Source organism: Mobula hypostoma, chromosome 2 (assembly GCF_963921235.1).
Source record: "Mobula hypostoma chromosome 2, sMobHyp1.1, whole genome shotgun sequence".
Lineage (NCBI taxonomy): Eukaryota > Metazoa > Chordata > Chondrichthyes > Myliobatiformes > Myliobatidae > Mobula > Mobula hypostoma.
Window position 1 is genome coordinate 25,781,306 of NC_086098.1, and position 14,769 is coordinate 25,796,074.

General features: G+C 39.8%; 1 protein-coding gene across 1 annotated transcript in view; it reads right to left on the minus strand.

The window, feature by feature from the left end:
* Positions 1-14,408, minus strand: part of themis (thymocyte selection associated) — a 56,067-nt gene extending 41,659 nt beyond the window's left edge. Inside the window, exon 1 of the mRNA XM_063070654.1 lies at positions 14,234-14,408. Within this exon, the coding sequence (XP_062926724.1) occupies positions 14,234-14,324 (91 nt within the window). The 5' untranslated portion in view covers positions 14,325-14,408. The remainder of the gene's footprint in view (positions 1-14,233) is intronic.
* Between the last annotated feature and the right edge of the window lie 361 nt (positions 14,409-14,769).

Consider the following 14,769-nt stretch of genomic DNA (forward strand, 5'->3'; position numbering starts at 1 on the left):
AAGTTTATCCAGAGCTCCTAAATAAGATTAAAAGGTAATTTTATCTGTACGTTTTCAACAGCAAATAACGAAGTTACTCCACTAAATGGGTAGATTTCCAAAACAGCTTTTGAATGAGATTAGATTAATTCAGTATAGTTCATTAAAATTCGAGATTTAAATCAGGGAAAGTATAATTAAGAATCAATAATTAATTACTTTCTCTTGGAGGAGTTTTCTTTGAACATTTTAAGCAAACCGTACTTGCTAATCACATCGCTGGATAAAACATGGTACGGTCTCCAAACACTTTGTATTCTTCTGAAGATCACCCAAAAGTCAAAAGGCAATTTGTATTATTAGATGAGACTTTCGGCATGATTTTGGGATACCATAGTGCACGTGAAAATGTGTTTCTTTGCACTGAGGCAACATGCCTGTGGAACTGCATGGTGAATTTCCACTGAAGATTGGGTCTCAGACTTGTTTGGTTACAGGATAGTGGTGTATTGTTAAATGGTTCGCATGGCTCAGGAGAAAGAGATATACCTGTAAAAGATAGTGAGGACCGTTGAAACTTCATCGGGACCTTTCCCCTACCCATTCAGGACGTATCAGAAGCTCTGTATATGTAGTACCTCCAGCATTGTCAAACCCTCATCCCATCCTTCCCACCTCTTTGATCACATGCCATCAGGAAGAAGGTACTGCAGCATATGGACCAATACTACCAGTCTGACTAGCAGCTTCTTCTTCCAGGCTGTTAGACTTCGTACCACACCACTGCTGCTGTACATGTTGCAACCTGTATGAATGTCCTAACGTCCACCTCCTCCCACCCCCCGACCAACTACCACCAAACTCACATTCGCACTGTTACCCAACACTGGTCACTTTCATCTTTTGTTGCTGCTGTTCCACGTATTTATACTATTGCTCTCACTCTACATCAGCCGGTCAATCTTCCGGCTTGTCACTCAGGGACTTGTGCTAATGTTATTTTGTGACTGTACGTGCTGTGTGGGACTATACAGCACATACACACCGTGTTTTGCATTTTGGCCTCAGAAGAACAATGTTTTGTTTAGCAGTATACATGCATATGATTGAATGACAATAAACTTGAACCTATTTAAATCATCAAGGCTATGTCACACATCATAAAGAAGTTAATTTTGAAACAATTCAGACAGAAGTTAAAACACATAGCTATCTTTGAGTCAAATAATAAAAACAGATAGTTGAAAGCGAGGGAGAGGTAATTCTTTGCAATCATCTCCTTCAGAATGAATATTATTAAAAAGCTGGGCTAAAAGGTCTTTTACATCCATAGTTGCTTTGGGGCATTGTAAATTTCTTTGTCTGGATATATTTTTTTCCAGTTATCTGAGAAATTAAGAAAGCAAGCAGTTAATCCAGAAATTGCTAATCCCTTTATTTGTTCCTACTAGAAATTAGTAACTCTGTATGGTGTGTCATTTTTAATTGTGTACATTCCTAGGAAAAGGGAACCAACGTAACATTTATAGAGCTCGATTTCCTCACTCCTGTTTCTAAGATGGACATCACTGGGATATCCAGAAATCTAGGAGAAGGAAAATAAATCTTGTGGATTTCCATTAATTGAACATCCTGGTCTTAAACTAGTACCTACCTTCATCAGATATAGTCCATCTAGAATCTATCTGGAAGGGTTGACTCAGAAAATTCAAGTGGTTAATGAAGTTATTATAAGTTATGTCAAAGTCATTTAGTCAAAGTTAGTCATGTTGCTGCAGTTCATTCTGAATTATTTTGTCTCCGTCTGAAATTGTCAGTTTGTTTATAGGTTGGGAGAACAGAATATACACAAAACGCTAAGTTTTTGGACAAAATGGAATGAGTGTATAGCCGGTCTCAAATATTTCTAATCAACCACTGTGTGGATATTTCTGCTTTAACAGATGATTTTTTTCATTAGTGTACTCTCTCTTATATATACTTGGAATCAAGATTTCCTGTTTCCACCTCTCCCAAGTGGTTTATCTCTCAACTGTACCATGCATGTGATCAGCAGCTGTCAAGAATTCCCAACTTTGTTGATGCATATTTGGGATGAGTACTTTAGGCACCATACTTCTCTATGCCCAACCAATATTCAGACTGAGAATAAGGTGGGAGACCTGAAATATCTTTTCCAAATAGGTCTGCCATTCCTGAGGAAAAGCAATAACGAGTGAATATCTGCTGAAACAGATCTTATTCTGTCTTCCTAATCTTTACACTGAATAAATGAAAAGTACAGAAAATCAGAGGATTGGTAGTAAGTCAAATACTGCTGAGAGGAAAGGAATTTCATTCTCTGAATTAAAGAACTACAATTAAAGAATGCAAATCTATTATTCTACTTTAATACTAATAGCTCAAATTCCACCACCATGAGGCCTCTTCATTCTCTGCTTGGCTAAATCATTTTCAAATTAATGTGTCAAGTGAAAGTGGTGAAACAAAATTTCAGGCGAGGAGCCAATTCTTAGAAGACTAATAACTTTGTTCAGATGTCTTCTATATGGAAACTAATTAATATGGAAACTAACTAATTCCACTTAAAGCAATTTCCAATTTATATTGAGCAGCTATTGGAGATTAGCTCCATCCCCATAGAAAAGACTACCATTATTTCAAATGGCAACAGTAACTTCTACACAAAAAGGTGTATAATACATTTTGACAACCTTTCTTCCTATTATAATATTTTTTATATAATTAATTGCTTCATGTTTAAAAAGGCCATACTCATTCTATATAAATTGCATGTCAGTCATAACACATCACAAAAACTGCACAGAGAGGAAGATAGGTGTCAATGAGACCAGTGGCCACTTTGAGAGAACAATTTCATTTTATATGAAAAAAATATGATGAATTATGCATGTTTTTGCAGCCAGAAGAGGACAATGCAATAACAATGTGTTTAACCAATGAAGTGTTAGATAGAAGGACTTCAGAAAATGCAATTTTATTGTACATACATCATTACAATCTATTTGCTCTATTCTAACCCTCGCTCCCTCACAGCAGTGCGCTACAGTATTGTTTTACAATGAATTTTAAATTCATAGTTAATGGTCAATAGGAAAGAATTTACTCTATGTTGCACAACTTTATTTACTAATAGATTTGATTTAAATTCCACAAAATAACCTACTGAGAAATTCTGATATAAATTTAGCTTTCATTAATGTTTGTCCTAGCTTTAAAGTTACCATGCAAAAATTCACTGATCGTGGACTTCAGAAAGGTTAAGATGAGGGGACCACACCACTCCTCAGAGGGATCAGAAGTGGAAAGAGTGAGCATTTTCAAGTTCCTGGGAGTCAATATCCCCAAGGATCTAACCTGGGTCCAACTTATCGATGCAGCTACAAAAGAAGGCACGACAATGGCTAACAACAGGAATTCTGCAGATACTGGAAATTCAAGCAACAGACGCAGACTGGGAGACTGCTTTGCTGAACACCTATGCTCTGTCTGCCAGAGAAAGCAGGATCTCCCAGTGGCCACACATTTTAATTCCACATCCCATTCCCACTCTGACATGTCTATCCACGGCCTCCTCTACTGTAAAGATGAAGCCACACTCAGGTTGGAGGAACAACACCTTATATTCCGTCTGGGTAGCCTCCAACCTGATGGCATGAACATCGACTTCTCTAACTTCTGCTAATGCCCCACCTCCCCCTCGTACCCCATCTGTTACTTATTTTTATACACACATTCTTTCTCTCACTCTCCTTTTTCTCCCTCTGTCCCTCTGAATATACCTCTTGCCCATCCTCTGGGTCCCCCCCCCACCGTCTTTCTTCCCGGACCTCCTGTCCCATGATCCTCTCGTATCCCCTTTTGCCTATCACCTGTCCAGCTCTCGGCTCTATCCCTCCCCCTCCTGTCTTCTCCTATCATTTTGGATCTCCCCCTCCCCCTCACACTTTCAAATCTCTTACTCACTCTTCCTTCAGTTAGTCCTGACGAAGGGTCTCGGCCTGAAACGTCAACTGCACCTCTTCCTAGAGATGCTGCCTGGCCTGCTGCGTTCACCAGCAACTTTTATGTGTGTTACGACAATGGCTATACTTCATTAGGAGTTTAAGGAGATTTGGTATGTAACCAAAGACACTTGCAAATTTCTACAGATGTACTGTGGAGAGCATTCTAACTGGCTGGATCACTGTCTGGTAATGGGAGGGGGAGGTGCTACTGGCACAGTATCAAAATAAGCTGCAGAGTTGTAAGCTTAGTCAGTTCCAGCATGGACACTTGCCTCCATAGTATCCAAGACATCTTCAACAAGTGATGCCTTAAAAAAGGCAGTGTCCATCACTGAAGACCCCCATCACCCAGGTCGTGCCTTGTTTTCATTGCCACCATCAGGAAGGAGGTACAGATGCATGAAGGAACACACACAATAATTCTGGAACAGCTTCTTCCCCTCTGCAATCCAATTTCTGAATAGACATTGAACCCATGAACACTTCCTCACTACTTTCTTTAAATTTTCTATTTTTGCACTACTTATTTTAATAGAAGTGTTGGCGCGTGGTCAAGTGGTTAAGGCGTGGGTCTAGTGATCTGAAGGTCGCTAGTTCGAGCCTCAGTTGAGGCTGCATGTTGAGCAAGGCACTTAACCATACATTGCTCTGCGACAACACTGGTGCCAAGCTGTATCGGCCCTAGTGCCCTTCCCTTGGACAACATCGATGGTGTGGAGAGGGGAGACTGCAGCATGGGCAACTGCCGGTCTTCCATACAACCTTGCCTAGGCCTGCGCCCTGGAAACATTCCAAGGCGCAAATCCATGGTCTCACGAGACTAACGGATGCCTATTTATTTTAATAGAAATAATTTAAAGCAAGACACAAAATGAGGTTTAGTATGAACAGCGTATGTCGTGAAATTTGTTAACTTAGCAGCAGCAGCACAATGCAATACATGAAAATATAGAAAAATAAATAAATAAATTACAGTAAGAGTGTATATATATGTCTACTAAATAGTTAAGCTAAAATTAGTGCAAAAACAAACAGAAAAAAAAGTAGTGAGGTAATGTTCATAGGTTCAATGTCCATATGTATTGCACTGTACTGCTGTTGCAAAGATAAGAAATTTCACAACCGTGGTCAGTGATAATAAACTTGAGTCAGATTCTGATTCATCCACAAAACAGGCTACGCCTCCAGATGCCATAAACTACATTGTTCCTCTAGCATTTTGGCTAAGGCATTTTTTTTTCTCTCTCTGTCTCAAAGGGCTCAGAGCTTTTGGAACTCCCTCAGAAGACAACAGAAGCAGAGTCATTTAATGTTAAGGCAAAAGTGGGAGGGCTCTGATCGGAAACACGTAAAAGGTTACTGGGAATAGGTGTGAATGCAGAACTGAGGTTATAATCAGATTAGCCTTGAATGCCACAGCAGTCTCAAAGTTTAAATTACCCACTCCTGCATCTGCTGTGTAAATTCATATACCTGTTACTTACACCAGTGTATACAGCTAAGAGGAGGCTACTGGAAAATCTTTGTGACAACCAATACGAAGGCTCATTAGTAAACTTCACACTATTACCACAGAACCGAATAGAACAGTACAGCACAGTACAGGCCCTTCATCCCACAATGTTGTGCCGATCTCTTAACCCACTTTAAAATCAATCCACACAGCCCTCCATGTTTCTTTCATCCACATGCCCAACTTTAAACCCCTTAATGTAACTGCCTCTACCATCACCCTGGCACACTCACCACTCTCTGTGTAAAAAAAAATGCTTACCTCTGATACCTCCCCTACACTTTCCTCCAATCACCTTGAAATAACCCCTTCCCCTCTCCATATTATCTATTTATAACCTAGAAAAGAAGTCTCTGGCTATCCACGTGATCCATACCTCTTATCACCTTGCGCACCTCAATCAAGCTATCTCTCATCCTCCTCCCTCTAGAGGATGAGATATAGGATCTTTTTCAATACAATCTTAGCGATAGGTTTCTAAAATCCTACAGATTGGATAGTTGACTGAAAACATTATGCTTGCTGATGAGGAAAAGAGTTTCAGCAGAAAATTTAAGCAGAACCGCTCTAGCAGCACCTCTTCACCCCAAATTCCACCAGAAAAACATAAAGCAATACAATTAAGGCCTAAAATGGTACATTAGACCTGTGCATTAAGGTGACAGGGCCAGATTTTATTTTGTTTTAAACCAGCATTTTGTTTTCAACTGTGTCCACTAAGTGACATGCTACAATTTTACAGTCTAATGACTGATCCAGACCCTTGCTACTAAAGCAAGCAGCACCATCGTATCCAAAAACAAAAAAAAAATGAAGTTGCTGGAATCTGAAATTATTGTTGGAAACGCTCAAGCAAGTCGGGCAAAAATCTGTGGAAGATAAAATGAGTTAATGTTCCAGGTTGAAGACCTTGTGTCAGACAAAAGCTCCTTTACAAAAAACACTAGTTCTGTTTCTCCCACTGATGCTTGCTGTCCTGCTGAGCTTTCTGAACACAAGAGATTCTGCAGATGCTGGAAATCCAGAGCAACACAAGCAAAATCCTGGAGGAACTCAGCAGGTCAGGCAGCATCTATGGAAATGAATAAACAGCCAATGCTTCGGGCCAAGACCCTTCATCAGAAACAATGAATATTTATTCCTTTCCATAGGTGCCGTCTGACCTGCTGAGATCCTCCAGCATTTTGTGTGTTATTCCGCCTGGGTAGCCTCCAACCTGATGGCATGAATATTGATTTCTCCTTCCGGTAAAAAATGTTTTCTCTCCCCCTCCTCTCTTATATTCCCCACTCTGGCCCCTTAACCCTTCTCATCTGCCTAACACCTCTCTCTGGGACCCCTCCTCCTTCCCTCTCTCCTATGGTCCACTTTCCTCTCCTATCAGATTCCTCTCTCTCCAGCCCTTTACCTTTCTCACCCATCATCTTCTAGCTAGCCTCCTTCCCCTCCCCCCACCTCTTTATTCTGGCACCTTCCCTCTTCTTTTCCAGTCCTGAAAAAGGGTCTCGACCCAAAACATTGACGGTTTATTCATTTCCGTAGATGCTGCCTGACCTGTTGAGTTCCTTCAGTGTTTTGTGTGTGTTGCTCTGGATTTCCAGTATCTGCAGAATTTCTCATGTTTATTATTTTCTGGTTTTGTTACATTCCTATGAGTTAATTTATTGAAACTGTTGAGAAGTTTAAACTATCCTCCTGCTTGAACTCCACTGACTTGTGATGATTGCAATTGTATGGTGGGTCACTGCACCTCATAAACCACACAGAAATGACCAACTCTGTTCGTTCCTTTACGGAAGGTATCAGCAGGGAATTTGGCTATTCTCCCTCGTGCTGAGCAAAGGTTATTGGAGAAGTGAGGTGCCAGGGTTTGGGAAGGTTAGATAATGTGGTATCTTCTGCTTCCATTGATAATTCTCAGATATGCAGTGTATTAAAGATGGCACAAAATGTAGTCGCAATATTTAAAGCATGATTAAATTTCCCTGCAATGTAAATGCTTGTTTGGTCAGAAATATTGAGAGACCAGGGCTCTTGTGTCCCAAGTTGAACATCCCACACTGTTCCCTGATATCTCGCCCCCAACTTCCCAATCTTTCTGGTATCTATACAACTTTTTTTATTTTACTGAGATACAGCACAGATTACGCCCTTAAAGTCACGGTGCCCACCAATCCCCCGATTTAACCTAAGCCTAATCACGGGACAATTTCCCTTTCCAATTAACCTACCAACCGATATGTCTTGGGACTGTGGGTGGAAACCAGAGCACCCAGAGGAAACCCACGTGGTCACGAGGATGAACATACAAACTCTTTACTGTTAGTGGTGGGAATTGAACCTGGGTCGCTGGTACTGTAAAGTGTTGTGCGTCTACGCCACCCAAGTCTAAACCCAGCCTCATTTAATGATGACAGATTTTATCTACTGTAAAGCTCACAGAAGAGTGGTCATGAACTGGACCATGAAGGATTTTCTTTAAATCACACGTGTTGGGGATGCTGTAGGCAGTTTCACTGAAAACATAGTTTATTTTCGATTCTAATTCAGCTCCAATGTGCATGTTGAAGCACAATTCACAGTGGAACTACATCACCAAGGAACCAGGCTGACAAAAAAAATTGAAAATGGCAGCAAGTATCAGATTTGTGGAGAAGTTAACACATAGATAGATAGATAAGCCTAAGTGAACCAAAAATAAGAAATCTTAACAATTTATGAAATATTGCCCATTATACAATCATTTTCCATTAGAAATCAGTAATTGTCCACATTAACATACTGTAGTTCCCTGGCAGCTTGCAAAATAAACATTAAAACGTTTCATTTTTTCCTCCAATCGGGCACATATCACAGATTTATTTGAAGCTCACACGTAAAACACAGCACTCGACAGAGTCACAGGAAGGGTTCATGACATAAAGCCAGTGCTCAGCTCAGGTTATCAAGGACAGCTGTGGTTCAATGCAGGAAAATATTGTCGGGGTCCACCATCTTGTTTGACGACTCCCGTGGCGAAGCCCGCCACTTAGAAGAGTACAAAATATTAGAGCCGGAAAAAAAGAGGAAACAATTCAATACAGAAAAACATCGGCACGTCAAATTCCAGACACCGTCTCTGCTTAAAGGAAATTTAAGTACAATGCTATACACAATAATAATAATATTCAAACTATAAAACTATTCACTGAATAGCCATCACAGTAGGAAATTTAGAAACAGTAAGCAATGCATAGAAAAGGAATAAAAAAGTAACTAACTCCACAGAATAATACTTGTATATAAATGGATAAATTGTAGACCTTTTTTTTGGTTTTTGACCATCTACCAAAAACAGTCTATTGTAGAGTATCTACCGAAATGTCGCAGGATGTTAAATTGAAATGTCTTTGTTTAAACAGAAGCCTTTGAAAGATTAAAAGATTTCCTGTTAAATGAACGTGCACCCAAAGCAGAAAGTTTTACCACTGAATGCAGGGAACTTGGGTGGCACAAAAACGAAATCTACACCATTGTGGAGCCTCACACTCCAATCGCCAATATATGTCTGTAATTCTGCAATGCAACACCAGTCTATAAAGTCCACTCTAAAATACAGAATGAGAGAGAATTCCAGCAAAGGTTCTTGCAAATTTTATGATTTACAGCAAAATCAGCACAGCTCTTCAGCAAGTTTACCCAAAGTGTAGTTGGACAATTTGTCCAGGAAACTGTTGAGTTCAATCCTCGGTCAGTACTGAGTTAACTGATTTCAAAAGGGATTAAAATTAACCTCAGCACTTTGCATTAAAGAAGAGTTGTCTGTAGTCACCAACAGAACAAGCATGTGATTTACAAGACAGAGCTGTCCACCGCTTTAATTTCTCTTGAAGCCACGACTTTCTGATGCATTCAATGAGAGCATACTCTTGGACAGAGAAGAAAACAGCAACCATTAACAACGGAACCTTTTGCAAAGATGAAAATACTGCTTTTGGAAGTGAAGGGATGGTGAAGAAAGAAAACTGACTAGAAAAGCTGGGCTGCTTTGCATGAAGAAGGGAGCTACCTGGGTTATATTCCCCACTGTCAACTTTTACGTGTATAGATTTTTCTAAGCAAAGAAAAGCTTCTGTGGAATCAAACTGGGTTTTTCTATTGCAGCATTGCACTTTTCTTAGAAGTAGGATTACTATCAAACACCAGCACATTTTGAAAATCTTTATCCATTTTTATTAATATAACGATTTGTAAATTATGCTGTTCTATTTCTCAATATTGTCCTTCCCTCCCTTGTGGAATGGAATCTGTCCTCTGTTACTTCCCCATGCAATAAACCCAATAGGGGGAAACATCTAAGCAGAAATCACTGTTAGTTATTCCTGAGCACACATCTATAATGTCTGCATTTGTTTAGTTTGACAAAATATGGTGCTTCCCTACAGAAGTACACAGTAACACAGAACTTATTGCATATCAGAATCAGATTTAATATCACTGCCATATGTCATGAATTTATTTGTTATGCAGCAGTAGTGCAATGCAATACATATTAAAAAATTGCAAAATTACAGTGTATTATAGATTTAATTTGGCCTTTTTAATTTGGATAGATAGATACAGTGCCTATAAAAAGTATTCACCCACCTGGATGTTTTCATGTTTCATTGTTTTACAACATTGAATTTTTGACACTGCTCAACAGAAAAAGACTCTTTTATATCAAAGTGAAAACAGATCTATACCAAGTGATTTAAATTAATTACAAATATAAAACAAAATAATTAAGTAAATATTCATCCCCTTTAATATGACACACCAAAAGACCAAAGAACACTCCAAGCAACTCCGTGAAAAGGTTATTGAAAAGCACGTCAAGAGACAGATACAAGAACATTTCTAAGTCACTGAATATCCCTTGGAGTGCAGTTAAGTTCAAACATCAAGAAGTGAAAAGAATATGGCACAGCTGTAAATCTGCCTACAGCAGGCCATCCTCAAAAACTGGGTGACTGTGCAAGAAGGGGACTAGAAGGAGAAGCCACCAAGAGACCCATGACAGCTCTGGAGGAGTTACGAGCCTCAGTGGCTGAGATGGGAGAGACTGTACATGCAACTGCTGCCCGGGTGTTTCACCAGTCGCAGCTTTATGGGAGAATGGCAGAGAGAAAGCCACTGTTGAAAAAAACTCACATGAAGTCTTGGCTAGGGTTTGCCAGAAGGCATGTGAGAGACTTTGAAGTCAGCTGGAAGAAGGTCCTATGGTCTGATGAAACCAAAATTGGTCTAAGCCAAACACCTCATATCATCAAAAACACACCATCCCTACCATGAAGCATGGTGGTGGCTGCATCATGCTGTGGGGATGCTTCACTTCAACAGGCCCTGGAATGCTTGTGAAGGTAGAGGGTAAAATGAATGCAGCAAAATATAGGGAAATCACGGAGGAAAACCCGAATCAGTCTGCAAAAGAACTGTGACTTGGCAGAAGATTTATTTCCCAACAAGACAATGACCCCAAGCATAAAGGCAAAGCTACACAGAAATGGCTTAAAAACAACAAAGTTAATATCCTGACCAAGTCAAAGTCCAGACCTCTATCCAGTTGAGAACTTGAGACTGGACTTGAAAAGGGCTGTTTACTTACAATCCCTATGCAATCTGACAGAGCTTGAGCAGTTTTGTAAAGAAGAATGGGCGGAAATTGCAATGTCCAGATGTGCAAAACTGATATAGAGACCTATCCGCACAATCTCAAGGCTCTAATTGCTGCCAAAGTTGCATCTACTAAACACTAACTTGAAGGGGTGAGTAATTATCTAATCAATTATTTCTACCAATTTGTAAAATTTGTTTTTGTTTTGACTCGAGTCTTTTCTGTTGATCAGTGTCAAAAAAGCCAAATTAAATCTGCTGTGATTCAATGTTGTAAAACAATAAAACATGAAAACTTCCAAGGAGGGTGTGAATATTTTTTAGAGGCATTGTATATATTCAAACAGCTAAATTAAATAAGTTAATAATTAAATAAAAAATAGTGAGGTGGTGTTCATGGGTTCAATGTCCATTCAGAAATCCGATGGTGGAGGGGAAGAAGCTGTTCCTGAATCAGCAATGTGGGTCATAATCCTGAATATGTAATTGTTACTTCAATTTATTTGGAAGTACTTGCTTATGTATAAAATGTGGAAAAGGATTTTGGAGTCAAATTTCTTAAGCTATTAAAAATAATTTTACTAATATTTTATATCATTTTTAGTGAGGAATCAGTAATTATGGTGCCTTATCAGTTGGCCATATGGCAAATATACAGGCAGTTTTATTTCCAACTCTATAAATACTTCAGAGAGTTTTAAATGTTGCTGTTTTTGTTAGCTGTTCTCCTATCACTTTAAAACTAGATTTATGTGACATCACACACAGAAAACACAAATACTTTGATCAGCTCAGGACAAAAGAAAGTGACTAACTGTGCACTCACTTCCACATAAACGATCAAAAAGTCCAAGAACAGAGTTTGAAAATTGAGAGTCAGAAAGATAAATAAATTAATTTAATCACATAAAAAGGAAAAGAGTTGCGTGTGTGTGTTTAGAAAAGACATTTTACTTTATAGTGATATTTTCAACCATTAAGTCAGAAGAAACGTGAAATTAAATATAATAGAAAACATTTTTGGAGGCAGTAACCTACCTTGCCAATGTATTTTGCTTTAGACTTTTTTAAATTACTATTTCCCATCTTATTTGTGTTCAGTTTTTGTCCCCAAGCAAATATCAACACTGATGGGAAGAAAAATCCCTTTATTAACATAGAATCTTTCATGACTTCTATGCACCCAAAATTTCAGAAACTAATGAAGGAAGAATTTGTAAAGCAATAGCCAATTTGTGCACAGTACTTCCGGCAATCTGCCAGCACCATATAATGTCCATCTTTAGGGAGCTTGCTTGAGGTACAAGTTCCGGCCAGAACACAAAAGATAATTTGCCCAGTCTTTTTGAAATATTATCTGATGCCCAGATGAGATAGCATTAAAAAAAGTGTCATTTGGCCATTGGGTTACTAAGCAGAGGGAGCTAACAACTGACGTAGAAAGCAGGATAAAGTTAGGTGCTCATCAATATTGGCTCAGAGTCCACAAGATTTTTATTTCTATTCATTCAAGAGTATTCCAAACATTGAGTAAGCAATGAAAAGAACCACAAAATCAACGGTATATATAATTAGTGCAACTATAAACCACAACGGAATTTACAAAACAAGATGCTTCTGAAAATAACTAACAGCAAATCAAACTGCCGAGACGCCCGGGTATCAAATATAAAATTAAGATTGTTTCGTGACAGAATTATATTCAAAGGTCAAAGGACATTTAATATCAAAGACACGAAAAAGTTTGCAGATGCTGGAAATCCAAAGCAACACACAAAAAAGCTTGGAGGAACTCGGAAGGTCAGGCAGCATCTATGGAAAAGAATGAAGAGTCAACATTTCGGGCCGAGATCCATCTTCAGGACTCGGACCTGAAGAAGAGTCTCGGCCTGACCTGCTGAGCTCCTCCATTATTTTGTGTGCGCTGCTTTTAATATCAAATTCTGTATATGTTACCTTACACAACCTTGAGACCCATTTTCTTGCCGACAGTTACAGGAAAAAGACAAATACAATAGAATTTTATGAAAACGAAACATTAGCGAAGACTGACAACCAATGAGCAGAAGACAAACTGTAAATACAAATAAAGCAGAGATCATGAGTTGTAAAAAGTCCTTGAAAAGTGAGCCTGTAGGTCGTAGAATCAATTCAGAGTACTGGTGATTGAAGTTATCCACGTGGGTTCAGGAGCCTGATGATTGTAGGGTATAAACTGTTCCTGATCCTAATGATGTGGCACCTGAGGCTCCTGCAGGATGGTAGTAGTGAGTAGTGTGTATGGCCTGGGTGAGGCATTTCCTTAATGCGAGAATTCCGGTAAATATGAAGCAACCTTTCACCCCCACCCCCAAATCCGACAGTTTTTAAAATTTATTTTTAAAAGGTAACATGGAGACAAGCACTGGAGAATTGACAAGTAAAGTGCAAGTGGAACAGCGGGGAGCAAGCTGAACAACACCGGATATCTGCAGAATCTGGTGCGTTGAAAACTCAAGGCATTAGAAAGTAGATCACAACGAAATGTTAACGAAAGGTTCACATGCTAATTCCACTCTCGCTCAGGCGTTTCCCCGAAATGACTTTCTTTTAAGTTTTTTCACTGGATTGTTTTAAATAAATCCCCTTGGAGATTAACACCCTTCAGGAGGGTGCACTAAAACTCCAGCTGATCACAGATAAACTAAACTACATTTAGCGCCGCGAGAAGAATAACCTCAAACCAGGTGCCAGCCAGGCAAGGTACATTGTGCAGCGAAAGTTTTATTTATCTAAGGGTCCATTCACACCGAATGCATACTAACTTTAATACAAACGCACACTGAGGAATTGAACATTAAAATTAAGCGAAGTAAATCCAGTTTGTGCTTAGTTTTAATTTAATTGAGATGTTTAACTTTTTTAAATTTACTTCACTGTTAGACCCCTGTGCATCGAAAACACTCGTGTCAATCTGTCCAACACGGCGCAGGTAACAAATGATGCAAGAAAATAAAATTAATATAATTTAAAACACCCATGTAAGAGTTTTTCGTTCAGTGGGACCAGTGAACCGGCAGTTCTGAAGTCTAAGCTTTACCTTCGGAGTAAATTCCACACAGAATCTGCAGAACCCTCGGAAGAGTGGTGGGATCGAGAGAGTCGATGTAATTCTCCAGTGTGAGGGCCATCGCCGTGCGCTGCTCCGTGAGCCGCGGGTGCGTCCTAAGAAACTGCGGCCAGCGCGGCGAGCGCCGCTCTCACTCTCTCCCTCCCACCATGTCTCAGCTCCGCCTCCTCCTCGCCTGGCAGGGCAATCCCACCCCCCCACACACACACACATCATGCCAGTCCTCCCCATGCACGCAGGGTATTTTCATAGAAGCCGTCTCCAACCACAACCTGTTCCATGTCTCCCCCGTATCCCCTTCCAGAAGACACACATTGGACCTGGTCGAGTCACCCCCTTCAGCCAGCTCCACTCGGCCGTTGTCCCCAATCTACCTGCCCAAACCATCCTCATTCCAGTCGCTCAGACAATTGAGATCTGCCTGACAATTCTATCTCCACTTCCAGGCTGGGACAGTCAGTCCACAATGCTCCACCCAACTCTATTTTCCCACCTCCGCTCTAATC